General features: G+C 42.0%; 1 protein-coding gene across 3 annotated transcripts in view; it reads left to right on the top strand.

Moving 5' to 3' along the window:
• PAN3 (poly(A) specific ribonuclease subunit PAN3) overlaps window positions 1-13,401 on the top strand; it is a 79,759-nt gene extending 66,358 nt beyond the window's left edge. For all 3 annotated transcript variants that reach the window (XM_061628499.1, XM_061628498.1, XM_061628497.1), the window contains 5 exons: window positions 1,694-1,833; window positions 2,728-2,857; window positions 7,956-8,020; window positions 8,826-8,964; window positions 11,733-13,401. In XM_061628499.1, coding sequence (XP_061484483.1) covers window positions 1,694-1,833; window positions 2,728-2,857; window positions 7,956-8,020; window positions 8,826-8,964; window positions 11,733-11,873 — 615 coding nt within the window. In that variant the 3' untranslated portion in view covers window positions 11,874-13,401. The remainder of the gene's footprint in view (window positions 1-1,693; window positions 1,834-2,727; window positions 2,858-7,955; window positions 8,021-8,825; window positions 8,965-11,732) is intronic.
• Window positions 13,402-26,602: the final 13,201 nt, after the last annotated feature.

Genomic DNA, 26,602 nt, shown 5'->3' with positions numbered 1-26,602 from the left:
TCATCTGAACACTGCATTTAGGAAACTTAGAATATTTGAATGAAGAACGTTGTATTGCATGTTCTGTCTCAAGTGTGCTTACATTGAAATGTGGCACTAACAGCAGTGGATGATTTTCACACACACCCTTTCAATAGCATTGGACTTTTAGCAGATATTTTACAACCCAATATACAGCCTTAAAAATCACCCCAGTTGTCTGTTCCTCAACTGGGATTTTTGAGTTCTTTCTGAATATGTGTGTGCATATATAAAATGGTGAGGCTGCTGGGAATATAGCATTGCCTGGTAATATCCACAACTGTAAACTTTTATTTGATGCCACTATAAACCTATGCCCAGTTCTCTTTCTTTCACACTCTTGAAACATTAGTATTACATGGCAGATGTAACAGCTGTTTTAATTTTTCTAAGCTCTGTGTATTTCTGTTGCAGTATTATATCATAGAGAGGTTTGACTACAAGAGTTACTCCCATGGTGGGTGGGGTGGGGTGAGGACATAACCAGAACCATTGGGTGGCTTAGCCATAAATATGAAATACCCTTTGAGGGGAAATAGGGTATGCCTGTGATTAGAATGCACCCTTGAATAATTTAAGTACTGTGTATTCTATAAATTACATGTATTTATTTCATAACAAACTAGTTGTGTGGGAAGACTTAGGTATTTAGCACATGGGCCATATCCCCTCATCAGAATGTGCAGATCACTTCATTTGTTCATGGGCTTCAACCCTAACTTAGTTTTGGAGAATGGTCTTGAGACATTTTGCTGCCGCCTTTGCTCTGCAGCTCTCCCTCCTTGAAAATCCACTCTTGAGGGTGGGGGGTATCATTGGGAATGATGTAAGGATACACTGTTGGAGGTTGGTAGTAATCTCCTCCCCTGGGTGTGAGCAAAACACCACCTTAGAATCCAAGCCATATTTATTAGGCAAATAGTATTAAAAGATTTCATTTTTGTAAAGTGCAGAGCTCTGTTATGTGCATGCATTTTTACTGATCAAGCCTGTCTTTAAAGGAAAAGTATTTCAGAAGTCCTATTTTTAAAGTAGCTCTTAACAATTGTCGTTGGTAACTGACCAAAATAGGTTTCAAAGTAATGCCTCTGTTTGATACTTATTCCACTAAGTATAGAATTATGTATCAGATTATGATTTTATGTTATTTCTGTTTGTACAACTACACTATATGATGATGTAGTCTCCTGTAGCCAATGTAAGGGACAAAATGTGTTTCACAGAAGTCTGTTCCAGTGCCAAATAACTACTACTTTACAGGGATTGGTGTTGATCACTGGGTACAGCAATGTTATTTGTTGTGCATTTAGCAAGAAAAACAGATGAAGATTATAAACCTTGGTGTATTACAAGTCTTTTATAACTGATAGATAATACTTGTCAAAAGTGTATGAAAACTGGTAAGAAGAAAATCTTCCCATAGAGATGGAAATTGTGTTAGGAAGAGAATTGCAACTGGAACTGAACTTAGGTATATGGCATAATATTTATTAAAATAAACCTTCATTATGAAGTGGGTGCCTGCTGGTTTATAATATCTTTTCTGCTTCAAGCAATACATTAAAATAGTTTGTCTAAACTAAAATATTAATATCTTCTTTTTTTAAGTGCTTAAGAAAACTTGCATTATATTGCTGACCCTGGTTAAATTTACTTGTTCACTTTTCTTTAGCAAGCAGACTTGATATCCCTTGGGAAGGTTGTGTTGGCTTTGGCTTGCAATTCTTTGGCAGGAATTCAGAGAGAGAATTTACAGAAAGCTATGGAACTGGTGACAATCAACTATTCCTCTGATTTGAAGAATCTTATTTTGTAAGTTACTTTGAAATGAACAAGTTACTTTAAACTTGCGCTCCTGCGGGAGGAAGGGTGGGATATAAATCAAATAATAAAAATAAATAAATAAATAAATTTGATTAAAATGTGATAGTGATTGACCAAATTGTTGAATTTAAGTGGTTGTTCATGAGATGCTTCTCAGAAAACCTGTGTGTACATGGTCTGCTCAGACATGATTACTTTGGCATCAGCATAGCATCCATGTGATAGGAATTCTTCATAGCTCTCTAGATACAGAGGAATCACCATGCGTGGGGGTTGGTTGAGGGATACAGGAAGAAAATTAATTCACCCACCAAATCAAGAACACTATGTAGCTGAACTAGTTTTTTTACTTGTACTGAATCTAGCACTAACTTTTTTAAATTCCCTTGTCCTTAACCACAAATTTTTATTTTCTTCAAAACCTGTGTAACATATGTCTATTGTTGCTGGCTCCCTGTGTGTTGTACCTAGATAGTAAAAGCAGCGTTATATCAGGTTTAAATTCCCACACTGCCGTGATGCTCACTGGGTGACCACCTCATCCTAACCTGCTTTGCAGGATTATTTATTTTTATGTATTTGTTGTGAGGGTAAAAAGGGAAAACAATATGTGCTTCCTGAGCTTCTTGGAGGAAGAGCAGGATAAAATAAAAAAAGAAATACTACCTTGCAGTGCATCAGCATAGTGTAGTATCGTCATGTCAAAATGCAGCAGTGCTATCATTCACATAGCAACAGCAGTGCCGTTAAGAGTAAATCTGTATATGAAGTTCCTTTTTTTGTTTTATAGATTAACAAAATAAGCTTTCATTGATAGAACATCTCTTAAAGGAAACAAATTTTAGAAACCTTGTTTTTAACTCTTAAATACGGTCTTGTTAGGTATTTGCTGACTGACCAAAACAGGCTTCGCAGTGTAAATGATATCATGCCTATGATTGGTGCAAGATTCTATACTCAGTTGGATGCTGCCCAAATGAGAAATGATGTAATAGAAGAAGACCTTGCAAAGGTAAATTACCCTGTTCTATCAAGTAAAGCATGCTTAACTTACCAAAGTCAATGGTTATTAACATATTTATAGTTGATTTAGGATTTTCAAGGTAAGTCATTGGGAAAAACCGAAAGACTCTGCTAAGCTGGCTTGATTATGCTTTTTGTATTTTATTTATTTAAAATATTTCTATCCCGCCCTTCTACCCTATAATAAGGCACTCAGGGTGGCTTATAAAGGGGAAAGCTAGAAACGTCATCCATTTCTAGTACATACTTTATAATAAGTCTTGTTTTGGTACAGAAAATATGTGAAGATAGCACTTGTGCATCTGTTTATATTCTTTGAGAAGCTGCTGTTGGTGTCGGGTTTCTGAAGTTTGTATATGGAGCAAAATAAATATTTGCTATCTTGACATGTGGTGAGGTATGTGCCCCCTCCCGTGGCTGTTTAAACAATATATGTATTCCTGCTGGGACTGAGCAGTGGGTTTCCTGCTTCTGAATCGCCACATATTTCACAAAAACACAAATGCTTTCACTTTGATCCATACATATTCCTATGCCTCATTGGTTAATCATGTTTAGAGGTAAATAAGGGGGGATGGTACACGTTCTTCCAACTCTCCATTTTAGAAAGGCAGGGATGAGATGCGAGTTAGCTCAATTAACATGCTAAACTGTTGATGGAAAACTTGCCCTGTAGTACTTATAATAATAATAATAATAAAACTTATTGCAGCTCAGAATAGATCATGGAGGTTTGAAGGAAATCTGTGTCCAGTTTTAAATACAACCTTCTAAAAAATGAGGGCAGACCTGCTACTTGGAAAATACATTGGTCTTCTGAAGGAGGAAGCAGCATTAAAATATCCCTAGTCTAGTTTTATTTATTTATTTATTATTTGATTTATATCCCACCCTTCCTCCCAGCAGGAGCCCAGGGCAGCAAACAAAACCACTAAAAACACTTTAAAACGTCATAAAAACATACTTTAAAATTTATTTATTTATTTATTAAATTTATTAGTCTCCCATCTGGCTGGTTATCCAGCCACTCTGGGCAACGTACAACATAAAAACATACAATTTACATTAGAGCATTAAAAAAATCTCAAACAAACCTAACCCACCCCAAAAGCCTGCCTGAAGAGCCAGATCTTCAAGGCCCAGCGGAAGCTCATCATAGAGGGGGCATGGCAGAGATCATTTGGGAGGGAATTCCACAGAGTGGGGGCCACAATTGAAAAAGCCCTCTCCTTAGTCCTCACCAGTCTAGCTGTTTTAACTGGTGGGATGGAGAGGTCTTTTGAGGCTGATCTTGTTGAGCGGCATCGCTGATGATGCTGGATGCGCTCTTTCAGATAGACTGGGCCGAAACCATGCTGGGTTTTAAAGGTCAAAACCAACACCTTGAATTGGGCTCAGAAAACAACTGGTAACCAGTGCAACTCCTTCAGCACTGGAGTAATGTGATCTCGCTGGTGGCTGCCCTTAATCAGGCGAGCTGCCGCATTCTGTACCAATTGCAGCTTCCGGACCGTTTTCAAGGGTAACCCCACGTAGAGCGCATTACATTAGTCTAGGCGAGAGGAGACCGGGGCATGTACCACAGATGGGAGCAGATGGTTGGGAAGGTAGGGGTGCAGCCTCTGTATCAGATGGAGTTGATACAGTGCCGCCCGGCTCACAGCCAAGACCTGAGCCTCCATGGACAGTTGGGAGTCAAGAATGACCCCCAGGCTGCAGACCTGCTCATTCAGGGGCAATTGTACCCCATTGAGCACCAGGTCAACATCCCCCAACCTTCCCTTGTCTCCCACAAACAGTACCTCGGTTTTGTCAGGGTTCAGCTTCAGCTTATTCCTTCCCATCCAGCCACTCACAGACTCCAGGCACTTGGATAGGGTTTCTACAGCCAACCTCGGTGAAGATTTAAATGAGAGATAGAGCTGCATGTCATCCACATACTGGTGACAGCTGCCAGCGGCTTTATATAGATGTTAAACAGCATCGGGGAGAGGATGGCGCCCTGTGGCACCCCACAAATGAGAGGCAAGGATCCGAAACCTCATCGCCCAACGCCACTGTCTGGTACCTACCAGAGAGGAAGGAATGGAACCACTGCAATACAGTGCCCCCTATGCCTAGCCTCTTCAGGCGGTCCAGAAGGATACCGTGGTCAACGGTATCAAAAGCCGCTGAGAGATCCAGGAGGACAAGGAAGGTACATTTGCCCCTGTCCAGCGTCCTCCGCATATCATCCACCAAGGCGACCAAGGCCGTTTCAGTCCCGTGTCCAGGCCTGAAGCCTGATTGAAATGGATCCAGATAATCGGCTTCCTCCAAGTGTACTTGCAACTGCTTCACCACCACCCACTCAACCGCCTTGCCCAGAAATGGTAGATTCAGGACTGGGCGAAAGTTGTTCAAATCTTGGGGATCCAAGGAGGGCTTCTTTAGAATTGGTTTTATTACTGCCTCCTTGAGAGCTGATGGTATTACTCCCTCTTCCAGGGATGTATTTACCACTGCCTTGATCCCCTTGCTCAGTCTATCCTTGCAGCACATAATGAGCCACGACGGGCAAGGGTCGAGTAAGCAAGTGGTTGGCTTTAAGGTCGAAAGCACCTTGTCCAAAATAAAACATCTTTAAAAACATTTTTTAAAAAAAGGTTAAAACCATATTGTTTTTTAAAAAAAACTTTAAAAAGCATATTAAAAAGCAATCCCAACACAGACATAGACTGGGATAAGGTCTCAACTTAAAAGGCTAGTTTTGTCTGCAATGATTATCAAGCAAGGTGTGATACTTTTCTGGATGGGATTGCACTCTCCTTGAAGGAACAAATGTGTATAGCTTGGTGGTACTCCTTGATCTTTCAGCTTCCCTAGATTCTCAGTAGTTAGGATTTTTTTTTTAAAAAAACAAACCTTAGTAGAGGAACTGTGCTCCTTGCTTGTTCTGCTTGTCAACCCTCCCCACCAGCTGCACCTGGTTATCGCACAGATGGCTCCTCCCCTTCTAGCTTAGCCAGGACCTTCTTCAAACAGGTATCATGCAACCAGACAGTTCTTCCTCCCTCGTCCCATTCCCTTAATTCCTAGCTCCGCCGCCTTGACCACTTCCACCAGCCCTCTCTCCCAGCTGTCACCCTTCTAGATCACCCACAACCTTCTTTCATATATGTATCATGCATGCACACACAGACAACTCTTGCCTCCCCCCCCCACTTCAAGGAACCCCCCCTTAACCCTAGCTGCCGCTGTACTCTAAGCAGCCTTCTCTGCTATTGCGCAGATGGGCTCCCCTCTTCATATATGCCTTTCATATAAATGCAGACAGCTCTTTTGTCTCCCCTCCTTCAAGAAGTTCCTTTTAATCCTAAATCCCCCCCACCTTCTAGCAGCCCTGTCTCAGCTGTCTCAGATATCTTCCCCCTTCCAGAGTCACCTTCTTCCTCCCTCGTTCCTCCAAATGCTCCTTTTAACCCCAGTGCTTTCACCTGCCCATTTCTTCCCCACTAAGCTGCAGAGTGGGTCTGGGTCATAGGTCCACGCCACTTGCATGAAGGGGTCCCCAGGGCTTGTCCACAGGCAACAGCACCGCCCCAGCTTCTCAGGCGCTGCCTTGCAGCTGCTGCGCCCTGCCAGGCTGTGCACCTGCTCCAGGCGTACCTGCAGCTCCCTGGCAGCCTCGCTCTCCTCAGCAGTGCTCAGGGCTGCTTTCAGGTATGCTGCCCTGGCCTGCTTCTCCTGGGCATGCACTCTGGCCCCTGACATGGTGGCAACCTGCGACTCCCTCAGTAGCAAGGGCAGCTGCTACAGGCAGCGGAATCTTGTGGCTCTTGCTAGGCTCCCTTCCTTGCCCTCTGGGCTCATTTTCACCTCCTAGCAGCTCTCAGGATAGCCAGAACCCTGGCCACCTACTCTTCTGCATCCTTCGTCTTCTGCCACGGAGCCTGGCTGGCTCACCAACCCCCCTCTCCCTGCATTGCATCTGTTACTGGCTGCTGAGGGCAGTCCTGGCCTTGCTGCTTCTGGGACGTGCCTGCTGAGCCCTGAGGGACCCACCCAGGATCAGGCCCTTTCTTTTTTCCAGCCTTGCTTTGCTCATGGCAGCATCTCCATCTCCCATGCCTCTGTTCCCTCTTTCTCGGCCACCCACCAAGCCTCTGTCTTGTGTCTTTTGTGTTGCCTGGTGGCTCAGTGCAACTATTGTACAGAGAGAGAACTGCTTTTGCTGATATGCCAGCAGCAGCCTAATGTGGAGAAAGCAGACTTTTCCCAATTATCAGTGCTTCAGTTGCCTCCATATTGGCTTACTGTAATGCAGCCTTTGTGGGGCTGCCTTTAAAGATGGTACAGAACGTTAAACTGCCCTAGTATGTGGCAGCCAGACATTTGTCAGGCACTCACAGGGTCAGATCAGATAACTCCAATTTTCTGTCAGCTTCATTGGCTTCAGATTGAATTCAGAAGCAAATAAAGAGTGCTGGTTCTAACCTTTAAATTTAGGACCAGGTTGTCTTTTGGATTACTTGCTCCCACATAGGCTGCCCCAGGGATTAAGATCAGTCCCAGAGGTTTTGCTCTTGGAGGCATCTTGGGAGATTCGGCAAGCTAGCATGCAAGACAGGTGGTGCAGAAACTCAGAAAGGCTCTCCCAAGTGAAAATAATCAGACTACCTCTTTGCGCCTCTTTTGACTGAAATTGAAGACAATTTTCTTTGCTGGGGGGGGCACAATTATAAAGTGTAAAACCTGGTTTTATGGCAGTCAATTTTAATATGTAACAACTTTTACCCTTGCTGCTGCTGTTTAGGTTTTGTCTTTAAATGTTTGTTTTTATTCTCTGTTGTTGCTTGCAGAATTGATTGTTCTGTTTGTACATTACATTATGTTGGAGTCAGACTAAGTTAGATGAACTAAGGTCTCATTGAAACCAATGGGACAGTAATGATTTAAGTCCCATTGATTTTAGTTGGACTTGGTTTTAAATAATTTAGTCTGGATCTAACTCTTTATGTTTTTATTGTGCTGTATACCCCTCTTTATACTTTCAGTAGAACAAGATATAAACAGTTATTGTTAAAGGTTTTTCTCTTGTCTTTTAGGAGGTTCAGAATGGAAGGTTATTTCGGCTTCTTGCAAAATTGGGAACAATCAATGAGAGGCCAGAGTAAGGAGTTCATCATTTTCTGCATTACAAGGTTTTATAAGGGGGAGCCACAAAGAGTCTTGAATGTTCACATTTGATGATGGACTTGCAAAGTATAGATCCTCTGAAAAATGAGCTAGGTTACTTTGGTCAATTTTGTAGCACACCAGAACCTTCTTGTTTGTGGATATGTCTTTACCACTCATTGTCTAGTTAGATAATAACATCCTGGTTTGATGCTTGTCTGGAGCTAGAGAATGATTAGTGCAAGGCAATTTTTCATAAATTGCAAGATTATAAACTTAATTTTAAAACTCCAAACTATTAGTGCACTTTTGGGAAGGTATTTCAGTGTTTTCTCCCAACAGCAGCAAATATTCTCCAAGTGCATACAGTTGCTGCAGGGCCTACTCTGGAGACTGGGAACAGTAACTGATATTTTTAGAGATTGCATTCTCCTGGACACTGTAAGTCTGACCACAATGACTAATGATACCAAACATAAGATAGAACAATATAATGTTTCTGCTGAGTGTTAAAAACTAATATGGATTTGTTCATGTGAAAACTTCATTAATCTGGTTTTCAAAATCAACTAAATTATTAAGCAAGCATGACTGCTTTTGGCCCCAAGAAGAGGTTTTTTTAAAAAAATTAAACCCTATGCACTGAGGGATGTATGCCACACTTTTCTTTTTCTTCAGTTTGTATGTGGATGGGTGGGTGATTTGCTACAAAGCTGGAACAGCTTTAGATAATGCTTAGCCTAAGAGGTTTGTGTACTTTTGCTCATATTAAGAAACACAGATGTTCTGTTTTACATTAGATTTCAGAAGGACCCAACGTGGTCAGAAACTGGAGACAGATATCTCCTGAAGCTGTTTAGAGATCATCTTTTTCATCAGGTGACAGAAGCGGGTACTCCCTGGATAGACCTCAGTCACATCATCTCTTGTCTTAACAAGGTAAATGAGAACAACTATATTTTACATTTATTGCAGATGAATTCTGTAACAAGTCTGTCTCTTTCCTGCTCCTCCTGTTTTGAATTGGGATGCAAGCAAGTTCTCTTAAAGCAGATATGGTTCTCAAATTGGTCTTCTGCTGTGTGCGCAGATGAGGCCAGAGATTGTCCACAGGGGCACTGTTAAATGCCATACATGTCAGTGGTGCAAATGAGTGCTTTATTGGCTGCTTCAAAAGTCCCTGATGGCTACATGTGAGAAACATTAACCTGATTCAGAAATATATAACATTAAAGCATAGTTTTGCAAGTTTTGAACTTACATGCTCCCCTCTCCTTCTCCAACATGGTCACATTGAGATTGGAAGCATCCACCTCTGTTTTAAAACTAACTGTGGTCAAGGGCAAACTGTGGTTAACTTAAAGTAAACTATGGCTTATTGAAATGGGCCAGGAACAAACCATAGCTTCTGACCCTGATTTGTTATTTGTATATTTGTGTTTTCTTTGTTAATTTAGACCTACCAGCTTGTCCTTGTCATATGTAACAACAAACTGTGGTTACCTTAAAAGCAAATGCTTCCAGTCTTGTGGCTGCACTGGAGGAGGGGAGAGAAGGGGAGGAAGGACAGCATGAGCTGAGAGATCGCCCAGCTTGTTCCCATAATTCTAAACTGGTTTAGCATTGCTTCTGAACCAGGTCCCTGTTACAGACACTTAGTTAAAACTTAAATGCTGTGTCTAGTTAAAAATTGTACTTCTCTCAACGTTACATTCAGAAGTTGATTATATGGTGTTGCATAGTGAACTCTTCACCCAGTTTAGATTTTAAGGAGGAAAATGCTTAATGTAGTAAGACTAGGCCAATACGTTTCCGTATAGTCTTGTCTTAAAGCTACTTGAGTGGTGTACTTTCTGAGTGATACTTTGCTTTTTTAACTGTTCCTGCATGTTATATATTCCTGGGTATGGAAAACTATTACACCAAGGAAGTGTAAACTTAGAACATGCTGAAGGATTTTGACTTGAGAGTTCTTTTAGCGGAGTGATCTTTCGTGTAGTCCGAGTTGGTACACGACCACTAAATATCCCTGATTAAATGTTTGAATTGTGTTGAAGATTCATATTCCGTACAACTGATGTGCGGCTTTGAATGTTTTGCCCCACCTTCTTGGCAATTTATTATTTGGAAACTTCTCATCTTTCCCATATTTGATGTGCCTGAGTGACCTGTGTGTTTTTATTTTAAAAATAGTAAGATTTCCATGATAAGCATATCTTAACAAGAAACTAAGGACTGTGCATGCCAAAATGCTATTGAAGTTCCTATAATTGGCTTGGATCCTAACTAGGCTTCTGCAAACAGAAGGGATCCTTCTGTTCGTGGATGGGACAAAGATCCAGTGGAGGATGCCTCTGGTTCAATGGGGAGTCAATTTTTACCAATTTCCTCCTTGTCCCCCTCTCATAAGAACATAAGAACTGTGTTGGTTCAGACCAAAGGCCCATCTAGGCCAGCACTCTGGGTGGTACTCTATGCTAGTCTACTCAGAGTAGACTCATTGAAGTTAATAGACATGACTAACTTAGGTTCAGTAATTTCAGTGGGTCTACTCTGAATAGGAACTAGTTGAATACAAACCTCTGTTCTCACAGTGGCCAACCAGATGTTTATGGGAAGCCTGCAAGGAGGACATGACTGTAACAATATTCTCCCCACTTGTACTCCTCAACAACGTACTCAGAAGCATACTGCTTCTGATACTAGAGGTAGTCCACACCCATTGTTACTAGTGGCAATTGATAGTCTTATGCTCCATGAATATGTCTAAAGCCATCCAAGCTGGTGGCCATCACTTCCTCTTATGGGAGTAACTTCCATAGTTTAACTATGCACTGTGTGAAGAAGTATTTTCTTCAGTCTTGTCCTAAATCTTTCAACATTCAGTTTCATCAGATAACCCTAGGTTCTAATATTATGAGAGGGAGAAACAAATCTCTGTATGTCCATTTTCTCCCCACTATGCATTATTTTATATATGATGTCTCCACCTTTACTTTACTTTACTAAAAAGCCCCAAATGTTGTTGCGGCTGTTTTTATGGAATGATGTATTTTTAACAGCGTTGTAAGTTGATTGGAGACCTTCAGATACAAGCTATTATTATTATTGTTGTTGTTGTTGTTGTTGTTGTTATTATTGTTATTATTATTAACAACAACAACAACCCATCCTCAAAAGGGAGTTGCTCCATCCCCTTGATCATTTTGGTTGCCCTTTTCTGCACCTTTTTCAGCTCTACAATACTTTTTTAAGGTGAGGTGACCAAAACCGTTCATGTTGTTCCAAGTGAAGTTGCACCATAGTTTTCTATAATGGCATTCTAATATTGGCAGTTTTATTTTCAATCCCTTTCTTAATGATCCCTAACATGGAATTTGCATTTTTAACAGCTGCTGTACACTGCATTGACGTTTTCATTGAGCTATCCACCGTGACCCTCAAGATCTTTCCTGCTCATGCTTGTCTGGAGGGTCCCCCAATCCTCTAGAGCAGATTTTAAGGAGGCACCAGGGGAAGCTGGCAAGAGTTCTCTTTGCCTGCCCCTTCCACTGGCAGGAGCCTCATGTGGGTAGAGCTCTGCTTGGGATGGTACCGCCAGTGGAAACAAACCCAAGATCCCAGCCAAAATTGTTATTGTGAATATGGTATCGAGCATATATGCTATTATGTGAATATACATGAAGTTTTCTGCACTTTGATTTCAGCTAGATGCTGGCGTGCCAGAAAAAATAAGCCTCATTTCCAGAGATGAGAAGAGTGTACTTGTGGTAACGTATAGTGACCTAAAACGCTGCTTTGAAAATACTTTTCAAGAACTGATTGCAGCCGCGAACGGCCAGTTGTAGTACTTGCTGAAAGCATGCAGGACGTTGCTGAAGAACATAACTAATAGCAAATTGCACTACAGCTGATTGTCGTCATCTCATTTCACATTTTTGGAAACAAAACAGCAGGAGATGTTGCACTTCAGTCAGGTACACTGTTACTTGAAGGGAAGAATGTTTTTGCTTACCCTTGAGATCTGGCTGCCATTGGAGGCTTTATCTGTGAAGAATTTATTTTAAAATAAGGAACACATCAGGAGTATGATGTTCCTGCTTTTATTTTTTCCACTCGTATATGCACTAATTTTAATTTTTTAAAGACTTTTCTGATCTCTGATATTTTGCCACATTGGATACTTACTAAGGGAATCTCTTTGCAAGGACGTTTCTGGGATTTTTTTTTTGGGAGGGGCCACTGAATATACTGCGGATTTATTTGTTTTCATATTATTTGCACTCCAGAATACTAAAGGACCAGGTGAATAATTTCATAGAAATTGTGTTCTGTAAATTTACAGTGTAGCTTGTAATTTCTGTAAAACTTTGTCTTATGCAACCCACTGTTAGGTTAACCAGCCAAACCAGGAGATGCATATTTAAAAAAAAAATCAAGTTGGGTATCATAGAAAAGTCACATGTAAAATCCTATTTTATTTGGTTGAAGCTTGGTCTAAGCAAAACAGCACCATTTTGAGATATGTATCTTCAAGAGCATATCTATATTGCTCTAAACACAACCAGCGCCTTTTAAATAAAATACCTGTTTGTATATTTTCCTGCTAGTCAGATGCATTCACATTTATGCAATTTTTAATAGAATTTTTAAAAAGAAATTGTGTTGCTGGCCTGAGGACTCGGGAATATATTCATTTTAAGTTACATATGGTATCCTTTTTTTGTATAAAATTCTGTTCTTTGAACCACAGCTTTATTATGGTACTTTACACTGGATGCAGATACAAAGACACTGTTCAGAAGATTAACTATACACAGCAGTTGTCGGTCATCGAGAGCTTTTGAAGTTTTATAGCCTGATTCTGGAGGAATGAAGGTCTGCTGTGCCTTTGCAGTCACTGCTTAGCCCAAAGTAATATTACTTTTGATAATACTCAACACATGAATATTCAGTCTTCAAGTCTGGGATTTTTCCCCTCAATTAACTTTCTGATATTGGACCTGCATTTGTCCGCAAGCTTGGGTATTCAAGGGAATTTGTAGTAGAACACTTACACTTTGATACTGAAGACTGCCAAATACGTAGGATTTTTTTCCTTTCTTAAAGTAGTAGTGAAGACTATATATCTGCTTCCTTTCCCCAGCACTGAATGTTTTAATAGCACTGGGTGTTCACCATGAAGAAAATGTGGAAATTCATTCCAAAAGGTGCCAGAACAGACTCAAAGCACTTGCAACTGAAGTTACTGGCATCAGTTTTATTAATTCTCAATATTTGTAATTTCAGATGAATTTTTAATAATTCTATCCAGTTTTATAAGCTTTAATGATAACACTCCTTTAGATTTGCCTCACGTAAAGCAGTGTTCTTCATAACAAAGGTTTGGAAGACTAGGGGCACCCATGACATCTCTTAATGAGAAATGATAGAGCCTGCAATTGGGTAGCATCAGTTGGTGAGCTTAAATAAAATCAGTTGTTTAATCTGGAAAAAAAACTTAAATGGAGCATAATGTTTAATATTCAGAAGACAACAGTTGTCACACTGTGGTTCTTTTTTAATGTCAAAAGGAACAGGGACTTTGAGCTATGAATATCACAAACCAGTCTTTTATCATTCGCTCATGCATATGAGGAAGAGCAGCTGTCTTTTATATGTTTTTGAAAAATCATATTGTAATTCTTTTGTACAAAAAAGTAGTACTTGTATTCTAGAAGAAATATGCTTAATTTATAAGCGGGCTGAGGCTTTTTTCTTTTTCCCACTATTTTCTTTGAAAATGAAAGGGGATCATCTCTTCAGTTGCGGAAATTGGGAACCTCTCATGGATTATTTTGTGGACCAATATTTTGGGGAAAGCAAAGGCAGGGTGGTAAATGCAGGGCTTAAGTCTCGTCCTTGCTGTACCAACAAGACCACCTCTGAAAAGGCAAGTTGCATTTTGCAAACTTGTCTCGTGCTGTAAGTGTCCATTGCTGTAGCCCTAGTAATCTCAGGACTTGGTTTGAAGTTTAAACAAGAGAAAGAGAGAGAGAGAGAGCAGGGAGCCAATATGTTTCCATAAGTAAATGACATCCAGGAAATACTTGCTGTTGGGTAATGCATAGAATAATGTGGAGTATTGTTTGTTTTATTTGGTCTGTGTTTTAGAATTTTCTGCTTTGGTGTTTTTTTGGGGAGAGCCCTTCTACTCCAATATAATTCCATTTAGAAGGCTGTCCAGAAACTAGCATGTTCTATTCATAGGAAGAGTTATGTATCTAACCCCTAAAACAGAGCAGCATTTTTTTTTAAAGTCTCAAGGCATACTTTTTCCATATGCGGAAACAATTCTGACCTTCCTATATTTACAGTTGAAAGCACAGAAAGGACAACCTTTTGAAATCATGTGATGTCACTCCATTTAAATTTTATTTTCTGTTTTTAGGTTGATTGTTTGGGTTTTTTTTCCCCTCTACACTTTTGTTGGGGGTACATAATGTCTTTTTTCACTTTGCCCATCTAAACATTTAGATGTGAACAGCTTCCCCTAAAAAGCACCAGTATGTTACATTCTGATGTCATGATCCCACTCTGTGTTACCTTTTAAACCTGTTTTTCATTCTTTTCATGTGTACAGCAGTATTTTTAATAAAGAATACCAGAAATAACATAGCCTTCTTTTGAGCATGCTAAGATGTGGGTATTGTGTTACACTTCATGTGTAGTTGACTTAAACTACATTACAGAGCTGTTTTATCATTGTATTGTACTCTGCCACACTCTGTTGTGGGGATTGGAACAGTGTTTGACTTGCAAGCAGCATTTGCTACATTCCACTAACTGAAAATCATATTGTGTATCTGGTGTACAGATACAGTGTACAGTCTGAAGAGATCAGTGCTGTACATTTCTTGCTTACATGCAAACAATAGAACTGGCCTGTTGGTTATCAATTGGGTCCAGATGCTGAAGTAGCTGGAACTCTCTGAAAAACTGTTTTTAAATAACTTCCAATTTTGTTTGAGCTCCCTTGTCAGGTTACAAGATGTTTGGGAATTTGTTTCTTGGAAAAGTACACATGAGTTATGTGAAGTTTTCCATGCCCATTTTTTATTGATTTGAACTGTTACCTGCAAAAATAACTTAAAGCATGGTGAAGGTCATTGTACCCTCAAACTCCCTGTAATATGTTTATGTAAAGTGTAAAAAGTCATACAGCTTTGTACAATAATTATATAAAAATTGTCAATATGTTTTTCTTTGCATAAATTAATCTGGACCATCTGTTCCTTAAAACAATTTTTCTTAGAAAGTTTAATTTGCAAGTAGATTAAAATAAAAGCTGCAGCGAGTTTTGCTTGGTGCCCTTTTCTCAGGCAGTCAGAGGGCAGAATGTTTGGATCCTGTCAGATTGTTTTTAAACTACAAAAATTCTGCAAGACCAGTTTTCATCTGAACTTCTTCTTCAAAATATGTACGGCATCACTCTTTATTGTGACTTGGGTGTTCTTTCTCTTTGAAGCTGGAATATGTTTTACAGGGGAAGCTCCAAGGGTATCACCTTGCCTAAGGTTTTTTACATGCACCTGTAAAACATCTTACATACATAAAAATGCAACATTTAAACAAGCATGCTTGCAAGGCCCAAGTGCCAGAAGATGATTGTCTGCTGCTCCTCACTTCCACCACACACAATGGCATGCACATCTTTGCTGCTGTGTCGTGTGCAAAGCAGCCCTCAAAACTTCCAAGCAAGATCTCAGGTGTAAGAATTTGGTGTAGGTGGCTTGAAAAGTGGTATTTCAGTGCCTGGCTGTTACACTTGGGCTGCAGTTGCTCAGTGATTTCAAAAGGCTACTGAAATGCACTGAATACTTTCCCAGTCCCTGCAATCCAGATGCCTGGAGGTGCTGTTGGTGCTGTACACTGATGCTGCATGTGTGTCCCTGGTAGTTGAGAGTGTGTTTGTACCTCAAAGTCCAAAAAGTGGGGGAAGGGGGTAAAATATGATATTTCAAAGGAAATGGAAGTAGCTGTTTTGCCTGTGTCTTGCTTATGTCCCTACTAAATCATGGAGGAATGGAGGGTAAATTCTTATGCACTGAACCCTCTTCCTCTCAGCAGTTCAAGAATAATGAAGCAAAACATTGAAAATACGCATAGTCTTGCATCCTGACAGGAATTCTGCAAGACTGCTGAAATGTGTTTGAATATCAAATCCAGAAGTCTTATGTCTCTCTCCGAAGCTTGTCACCAGTTGTGGCGGATGTTCTTTTGTGGATCTTAAGGCAGCAAAGGAGTGATGCACATGAGAGAATCTCTGACACAATGGAGCAGTTGGAAGCGGAACATTTGCAACCTGTACTCCTGTTCTCCCTTCCTGCTTCTTGGGCCTCAAGCACCCAGTAAACCAGAGAGCTCTGTGGCAAGAGAAGATGCCTAGGAGCAGGCATGTCAATAAAGATTAATTTGAACCATCCAAAGTCATTGGCGTATGTATATACAAGAGGGTTCTGGAGTTGCACTGTTTCACTGAATGAGGGTAAGTGATTTTCCGCGGTCTGTTAATGTGTTGGGGATATTTTCAATGATAATAAGACCAGAATTAAGAACTAATCTCCTGTTGGTTCAAGCTCTGCAAAGCTGAGAAATGGGAATCCAAGGCTAGTGTCTAAATAAATGTGCCCTGTGATCAGTAATGTTGTGCGATGTCACAAATTGTGCTTGCTTACAACTTAGCACCCATACTTTTCCTTGATCTTTTTAGTCCCAAATCCAGATGGGGAGAGTGAAGTACATGAAACCAGCAAAGGTGTTGTACATTGCCCTGGTCCTGTGTTGCCTATGAAGCACCTGAGCTTTACACTATTGCTAGAGGATCCCTCCGGTGACCTGACCCATGTTTTTTTGTTGCTTATATCAGTAGTAGGCAGGATGGGTTAAACAACAGGGAGACTTCCTCTTCTACTACTCTGCATTGTCCTTACATTGGCTTACTTATTACTGCAGAAGATTTTGTGTGGCAGTATAGCAAGACTGAATGATGTGAGTTCAAGTTTTTATTTTGCATTTACAACAACATGGGTAAATGAGTAAAATATTCATTCCCTAACGTGTTGAGATTTTCGTCATCAGATATGCTGCAAGACATCTGGTGTTGCTTTGGAACATGGGTTGCTTGTTGGAGAGAAAACAGACTGCATGCTATGGTGCTGTACTTCAAAAGTTAATGGAACAGTTAAGCACTCTTCCAGCACACTACTTCTTTGCTGCTTCTAGCACTGCTTCATAATAGAAAAGGTGTGTCGGCTAAGGTTTCTGAACTCAATTGTCAGACAATATTCTGTGAGCACTTTTTTAGAGGGGAAGAGGCACTAGCCTATAAATTCACTGAAATATAAATAATTAAGCAACCAGTTCCTTCTCAAAATCAGTACATCCACCACCTCTACAATGCAATGATGCACTGTTTCTTGTTGCCTCATTAAAGTTTATAAACAGATTGAATTACTATCAAAATTTGCTTTGTCATTTTTCATTACTGGTATCAGTTGCAATGGTACTAGGAAATAGGCTATATGCATCACACTCAAAGTCAGTAGTATTGGTACTCTTTCTCTTTCTACATCAAAGGAAACCCCCATTTCCCACTATTTAACCCATCCTGCCAGCTGCTGATGAGTGCAACAAGCAGGCTTAGTTTAACTCACATTAAGATTCTTCTAGCAATTCAGTAAGGCTCAGATGCTTCATAAAGTGAAAAGGACCAAAACCATCTTTTTGAACTGCTGTTACTCAACTTAACTAAAGCGGCACTCCTATGCCCTTTTTAATAAAAGTGGGGATCTATGTAGATAATGCCAACATTGCAAATAATTGAGACCTGGTTTAAAAATTATATTTTAAAAAATCCCTTATCTTCCTTGTCCTGATAAATCAGACTGATTGCAGAGGCTAATTCTTGAACAGTTGGTATATTTTTGAGTCTCCTAGATCAGTGTATTTGGGTAGTGAGTGTGACTACATCACCTGTGAAATGAACATGGCTGTGGAATTTGCTTTATAACGGAATGGCTATTAACATTAGAGAAAAGGAAAGCAAAAACAAGAAGAGATAGAAACACGGTAAGAACCCGTGCAACAATACAGCGGCTAGTACGTAGGGACAAAACTATTACAATAGTTATATAGAAATAGAGGACAACAAAAAGGGAAGAAGAGCCCTATTCCAAAAGATTAGAGAAATGAAAGGGAAATTTAAACCAAGAGTAGGGATGTTGAATAATCAACAGGGGAACACACTGACTGACCGTGATGAAATAAAAGGAAGATGAAAACAATACACTGAAGAACTCTGTAAAAGAGATGCCAGAATGACAAATTCATTCATGGAGGAACCGTATGATGAAGAACCAGAAATTTTAGAATGTGAGGTGAAAGCTGCTCTTAAAATACTTGGAAGAAACAAATCTCCAGGAATAGATGGCATATCAATAGAGTTGCTAAAAGCTGAATCTGTCCAAATGTTGACAAAAATTTGTCAAGAAATATGGAAAACTAAACAATGGCCCACAGACTGGAATAGTTCCATATACATCCCAATTCCAAAGAAAGGGGATCCTAGGAAATGCAGTAATTATTGAACTATTGCCATAATATCCCATGCAAGTAAAGTAATGCTCAAGATTCTACAACAAAGGCTCTTACCATATATGGAGCGAAAAATGCCAGATGTCCAAGCTGGATTTAGAAAGGGAAGAGGTACCAGAGATCATATCACAAACATACATTGGAGAATAGAAGGAATTTCAGAAGAAAATCACCCTGTGCTTTATAGATTACAGCAAAGCCTTTGACTGTGTAGATCATGAAAAACTATGGAATGCTTTAAAAGAAATGGGGGTGCCACAGCATCTGATTGTTGTGATGCGCATCCTATACTCTGGATAAGAGGCTACTGTAAAGACAGAATATGGAGAAACCGATTAGTTCCCAATCGGAAAGGGTGTGAGATGGGTGTATTTTATCACCTTACTTGTTTAATCTATATGCAGAACATATACGGAAAGCAGGATTGGACCAAGATGAAGGAGGTGTGAAAATTGGAGGGAGAAATATCAATAATTTCAGATATGCAGACGATACCATACTACTAGCAGAAACCAGTAATGATTTGAAATGAATGCTGATGAAAGTTAAAAGAGGAAAGCACAAAAGCAGGGCTACACCTGATTGTCAAGAAGACTAAAGTAATGACAACAGAAGATTTATGTGACTTTAAAGTTGACAATGAGGACATTGAACTTGTCAAGGATTATTAATACCTTGGCACAGTCATTAATCAAAATGGAGACCATAGTCAAGAAATCAGAAGAAGGCTAGGACTGGGGAGGGCAGCTGTGAGAGAACTAGAAAAGGTCTTCCAATGCAAAGATGTATCACTGAACACTAAAGTGGGGATCATTCAGACCATGGTATTCCCTATCTCTATGTATGGATGTGAAAGCTGGACAGTGAAAAAAGTGGATAAGAAAAAAACTCATTTGAAATGTGGTGTGCATGCCATGGACAGTGAAAAAGACAAATAATTGGGTGTTAGAACAAATTAAGCCAGAACTGTCACTAGAAGCTAAAATGATGAAACTGAGGTTATCGTACTTTGGACACATCATGAGAAGACATGATTCACTAGAAAAGACCATAATGCTGGGGAAAACAAGGGAGTAGAAAAAGAGGAAGAACAAACGAGAGATTGATTCCATAAGGGAATAAAGCCACAGTCCTGAACTTACAAGCGCTGAACAGGGTGGTTCATGACAGATGCTGTTGGAGGTCACTGATTCATAGGGTCGCCATAAGTCGTAATCGACTTGAATGCACATAACAACATCATTAGAACTGGCAGAATCTCACAGTCTTTCTCACCATGAATACTAGAAACACACCACATATTTAAATGAGAGAGGTACTTTATAAGCTAAAACTGGAAACGGACTGCCTTCAAGTTGATCCCGACTTATGGTGACCCTATGAATAGGGTTTTCATGGTAAGCGGTATTCAGAGATGGTTTACCATTGCCTCCCTCTGAGGCAGTGAGTGCCCCAAGGTCACCCAGTGAGCTGCATGGCTGTGTGGGGATTTGAACCCTGGTCTCCCAGGTTGTAGTCCAGCACCTTAACCCACTACACCACACTGGCTCTAAACATTTTATTATTTCCTGTGTTCCCCATTTTTCAGCTAAGATACATTGTGGTAAGGGCCAAACTAAATGTTTCTGTGTGGTTAATAACTACATCTGGGGTTTTAAAACAATTTAATGCTAGGCGTGCTGGAAGCTTTTCCCCTTAGGCTAATTGCAACACCAGGCTTGGAGAGCAAGGGAAGATGCACACAGAAAGTCTCACCTTTTAGGTATCTGGAAACTGCTTCCTACTGTGTACTAGCGTTCTCAAATATTTTGGTCAGTCTGGATGTCTGCCTGTGGGGTATGCTATGGTAGCAGACTTCCTGCAACAGCAGGGAATTGGACTATATGGCTAAGTTCTTTTATGTTTCTGGTTGGTTGACAGACTTCTTAAGATAACAATCTGGGAAACAGTATCTAGCTAATGCGCTCATGACTGAATGTACACAGTTCACTCAGTAAATTGTTGCTTGTTGATTTTCATTTAAATGTGTGAAATGGCTCCATTCATAACTAGTTTATGAGACAATAGGAAAGTCCTCCCCCAGTAATACTTTTTTCTGTGATAATGATTTTATGCAGGTAAGTTGTTACCTGATGTATGAAGGACAGATTGCTTGTCTGTAATTGTGCTTGCGCAGAGCATCATTTGGAACCCTCTAGAGCTGTGAATGTAGTAGTAGAATAGTACATGTCCTGAGCATAACATGCATAGTCATTTAATCTTCTCCTAAATTAAAATAAAACCACCCTAATAGTGGAAGGATTATGTAGCTGCACAGATGACCAAATAACTTCAGTAACAGATAAGCAACCTGTCCTCCTTTGAGGTCTTTCTCAAGGCAGACAAATAGGATACTAACGAACTCACCTACCTAGAGGCAGGGGAAGATTGCCCTAGGTAGATGAATACTAGAGGTCTTCCAAATATTGTGTCCTCATGGGTTTGAATGACCCACACATGATGTTTAATAAAGATATGGTAATGTCAGCAAGGAAGGAAAATCAGAATAACAATGATTAAGATGGAATTCCATAACCTTTGGTGATAGGAGATATCAGGCCTTAGGACCACCTTATGGTAGAAAAATAGAAACTCTGTGGGAACATAACATTCTCTGTTTGAGACCTCCAGAGCGAGGAGATTAGTTAAACCCTTAAGAAAATAGTTATAAGATAGTGAGCAGTTTTCAATCTGTAGCTCAAGGATGGAAAGTGGAGACCACTGCAAGGTAAATTCAGAGTAAGGAGAGGAAGAGACTTCCAGAATAGAGTGAGAAAAGAGCTCAGCATCAGGAATGGCAGTAGAAATAGGATGCAGTGCATGCTGAATACAGTATTTATACAGCACTTCCACTTGGAATGAAAGGATTCCCTCATGGCTTTTAGGAGCACCATACAGAGGGTGGATCCTCAGTATTGCTAACTGCAAGATATAAGGTCTTGGAAAAGAAAATTCATTATGGAAAAGGTTGGGCAGGAGAAGGTGCCCTCCCATGGCCAGTTCAGAGGTCATTAGCCAGTGGTTGGTATGACCAACTGGGGCTAGTAACATGATTTGCTTTTTCTGTTGCAATCTTGTGAAGCATTCAGGAAATGAGTGTCAGATGTGGAAACAAGTATAAGAAGTTCTGGTTTCCCTGGGTAGCATGCCATCTGATGGCTACTAGTGCTGCCTGGTGTCCAAAAGCAGGAATGCACCAGAGTTAAGACTTCAGCTGCTCCTTCTGGTCTTCACCCCAGCCCATTCCTGCCTTTGTCCGAGGTCAGATCTCCCAGCCTTAGCTGTCTTCATCTTGCCTAGTGAGTCTGTTCCTTGTTGCTTTTTCTAACTTCTGCTCCTGGTTCTCCCCTTTTTGCCCATTTATTTTAACTTTCTTCGGTTCCTGACCCTGCTGGCCTCCCTCCCCCATGTCTCGTTACTTTGGCATCCCTTCTTGGACCCCTTTGGGTGGCTATCCTTGGACCCCCATCTCTTCCTGGGCCTCCGCCCAACCAGGCGCCTGTTGGCTGGTGGCTCATCACACCCACTTTCAGAGCCTGCAATTGTAGCTCCCTCTCCTGCTCCCTTGAGTGTGCAGGACAGTTATTTTCTGGCCACCAACAGAATTTTTAGAGATCGCTTGCCTTCTGGCACTTGCGACCATGGGGGCTCTCTTCCTCACTGCTCCTTGCCCCACGGAGCTCACGGCGTGACCCCTCCTTGGGTTCTGCCCCATTTTTGCAGGCTCCTTCCTCACTCTTTGGGTGCACAGCTAGCAGCCCCAGGTTGTTACCTTCCAGCTGCCGTGCCTGCTGCACATACCTCAGAGGTCATGGCTGCAGCTCCAGATGCCCCTTCTTGTCTCCTTGCGCCACCTGCCATTTTGAGCCTTCCTGTGTTTTTTTCTTCTCCGCCCACCATCTTTTTGGTCCCCACTTTCCTTCCTTCCTTCTCTGTTTTGCTGCTCTCCTGTTCTTAGCCAGTTTTGCCTACTTAGTCTTGGCTTCCCCTTTTCTTCTTCCCTTCCCGGCTTGGACAAGGGAGAAATTTTAAAAAAAAGTAAAGGTGTCCCCGCACTTGTAGTGCGAGTTGTTTCCAACTTTTAGGGTGACGTCCTGCGACGTTTACTAGGCAGACCGTATATATGGGGTGGGATTGCCAGTTCCTTCCCCGGCCTTTCTTTACCCCCCAGCATAGGCCGGGTACTCATTTTACTGACCACGGATGGATGGAAGGCTGAGTGGACCTCGACCCCTTTTACTGGAGATTCGACTTCCTCCTTCCATTGGAATCGAATTCCGGCCGTGAGCAGAGCTTCAGCTGCGTTACTGCCGCTTACCACTCTGGGCCACGGAGGGTCCTGAGGGAGAAGTTACACACGCACAAAAGGAAAAGTTTTTCTTTGGCTGCACTCTGAGGTCAAACCACTCCCCTCTACTGTGTGCAGTTATCCCTGTCCTCCACTAATGCACCACACCCTCCTACCTGTGCATGTGTTGATTATACTGTCTGGATCCTACTTAACTAACACCTGCTACAGCTCTCCTTTCCTGTGTGCATGTTACCAGGGCCAGGCCATCCTTTGTCATGTCTATGGATGTCACCATGGAGGCACAGCACATTCATATGCAACAATTAGCAGCTATTGACCTCACGGCCCATGTCAGAATCCAAACCACATAAACAAAAAGCCTCAAAGCATACCAGATACACTATGAAGTCATTTCTCTTTGCCAAGCAGAACCCACTATGCCAGCATCCCTACTCTCAGGGTGATTCCTTGGAGGTAGTAGGGGGAGAACAGCTTCATGGGCAACATAGGCTGGAGGTCCTCTTTTATTCGCCATTAACTCCTCTGATGAGGAATGTGAAGGGTTCCCAGAAAACCAGCCCTCTGGAAAGGTTCCTGCGCTACCCCTCCATCAAGGAGCTTTCAGTACCTTGACATCTGCCTCCACACAGCCTTCAGCTCTACCGCCTCCTGCACCTGACTGTCCTGGGCAATCCTCTTGAGTCTCAGCTGTCCTTTGACCCACATGCAACCCTTGACCCTCCGTCTCCTTACACTCCTCTGCAGGGTCTCCTTTTCAATCAGGCCTTCCTATCCCAATGCAGAGATGCTCTGCTTGGGTCAATGTTAGCTGAACTTCAGAGGCCTTCACTTGCCCCTGTGCTCCAGGCTCACCCCCCACCTTCATTTGAGGAAGGACAGATGTCATCCCCTAATCCCTTTGGCATCTCTTGGGGAAAGGCTGGACACACTGTAGAGTCTGATGCGGATCCACTGGACCCTTTAATCACCCCTGCAGGTAATAAGGCTAAGTGGAGTGGCGAGTCAGAATGGGAGGAGGATCTCTCACATCACCTCTTCCAGTCATTGGATTACCATGTCCTATTTCATGTCTGGAAAGATCTGAACCTGAACCTGCTCCTGCTCTGGTGAAGGGTGCCAGGGTGCTAAAGACCCCTAAGTCTTTGGTCATTTCCTTCTCAGTACCTGACCCCCTTAATAGGATGGCACCGGTAAATGGGGCCATCTGCTGCAGGCACACCATGTGACAGCTTTCACCAACAAATGTTACTCATTTGATTTGGATTTCATGGAATTCCTGAAGGACCTAGCAGTGGATGGGCCCATATCAAGCCTCATATCTAAATCTCTCCCAAAATAAGGATGCATACGAACAGAGACTGGACTTTGCTCTTAGGAAGACCCATAATGCATCTATGTATGCTATTCAGGCCTCTTGCACTGCTTTTCTGATCACCAGGACCTCAATAATGTGGTTAGACGAGCTTCTGGATGATCTTCAATCTGACCCAAGTTGGCTCCACAAGACCTTGGTCAAGTTACACAAGGCGGTAGCATTCATGGCAGACACAACACATGATGCTACACAGCTTGCTGCCAGAGCTATGTCCAGGGGAGTAACAGCTCACCAAACCCTTTGGCTCCACCACTGGGAAGCTGACAGCGTAGGTCATATCAACCTCTCCACGGCTCCCTACACAGGGTCTCTGCTTTTGGGGGTGAGGGCCTCAGGGTAGTCGTGGTCGATCCCAAGGATAAGAGCAAACCTGTGTTGGCCCCAACTAGGAGAGAAGATTGTCAAGGTGGCCGTAGATCTTCTTCATACCTCTACATATTGGGCACCATGGCCCAGAGGTAGGGACTGCGACTTTCCAGGAAGGGACTTCCTTGCTTCTATTGAGCAAAAGGAGGCCTTTCTTGATCTTGCCTGCCCATTGACAGTTCCTGAGGTTTGCATATGGCCAGGATAATTTCCAGTACTGGGTCTTACCATTTGGTCTCTCATTGGCTCCCAGGCTGTTCACAAAGCTGATGGAAACCCTGGTGGCACATCTCTGACTCCAGGGGATACACATCTACCCCTACCTGGGTGACCTGGTAAGCTCACATACCAGATCACAGGCTTCCATTCACATACACCAATGGTTCCCAACCTGGAGGCTGTGACCCTTAGGGGAGCCACGAAGTAATCCAGAGGGGGCTGCAAACAATAAAGAAATGATTTTTTTTAAAAAAAACAAAAACAAAACTTCACTACCTGGATGCTGTCTGCTCCCCACTGCTGCTGCAGATGACACCTCCCCCTTGCTCCAAATGAAAAGGGAGGACTTTGCTGAAGCACCAGAGCACCTTTCAGGTGCACTGACGCCAGACATCTGCCTATACCACACATGGCAGATGCCAAAGGAGACTGAGGGAGGTGCTACCAGGAAGAAGGGGGATTACTATCCTGACTCCCATTTCCTCACACTGCCGCTGCTGACGGCGCCCTTACACAGAATGAGAAGAGAGCTTTTTGTGAAGCAAAAAGAAGCAAGGCTGCAAGGAAAGGCTGCTTTCCCCCTTCCTTCCTGACAGCCAGCCTGCCTGCCTTTCTTGACTCCTGCTTTGCTGCCACCGCCTTTTAAAAAATATTATTTGCGAGGCCACACAGATCTCGTCTTCAGCCCAGATGGAGCCAAGGAGCAGTGAGGAAGCTCAGGACTTGCTTGCACCCCATCTCTGAGTCTGTGTGTGTGCACCAGCATCCCCCTTTCTTCCACCTATATTCCGCTCCCCAACCTCTCTCTCCAAGATGCTGCAGCAGTTGAGGGTTTCCCCCTCCCACGTCCCCAAATGCATGCACGCCTGCAGATGCTTGCAGGAGAGGCAGGTATGTTTGTGTGTGTGTACATGTGCTGATCTGTCTTCTGCTCCATTCTCATTCCCCAAGTGCACACTAACCAAGTAATCAGTTCTGATGATAATCCCGAGGCATAAAAGCACTAACTCCCCTCCTCAATCTGTGCACCTTGTTGTCTGAGTGCACAATCTAGCATCTCCATCACCAACACATTGGTGCTTCCTGATCATTATTAAAAGGGGGGGGGGAAGCTCAGCATGTTGGCTAAGGTTGGGATCCTGGTATTGCAGCAGAAATGTATTGATTTAATTATTATTGCATTTATATCTCACCTTTCCTTCAAGTTGCTCAAGGTGGTGCACATGGTCCCCCCCCCTTTCCATGTTATCCTTACACCAACCTTGTGAGATAGATCAGGCTGAGAGCCTGTGTCTGGCCCAAGGTCACCCAGTGGGCTTCATGGCTGGGTGGGGATTTGAACCTAGATCTTAGCCCAACACTGTAGCCCACTGGTGTTGGGAGACAGGAGTGTACGTCTTCAAACTGGGGAGGGAGGGGGGATACCAATTTGATTGGTCCTTTGCATTAAGAAAAGAAAGCAACACCTCCCTGTCTGCAGGGAGCTTTTTATGGAAAGGGATATTTGGAGCTGTGATTTTGCCATGCACCATTTTTTTTAATTAACAGAGACTAAAATTACAATTGCATGGGAGGGGTCACAAAATGTTTTGAGCTTACAAAGGGGGTCCCATCTTCATATAGGTTGGGAA

The sequence above is a fragment of the Rhineura floridana genome, chromosome 5 (genome assembly GCF_030035675.1).
Source record: "Rhineura floridana isolate rRhiFlo1 chromosome 5, rRhiFlo1.hap2, whole genome shotgun sequence".
Classification (NCBI taxonomy): domain Eukaryota; kingdom Metazoa; phylum Chordata; class Lepidosauria; order Squamata; family Rhineuridae; genus Rhineura; species Rhineura floridana.
Note: the sequence above shows the minus strand (reverse complement) of the source record. Positions and strands in the feature narration are given on the sequence as shown.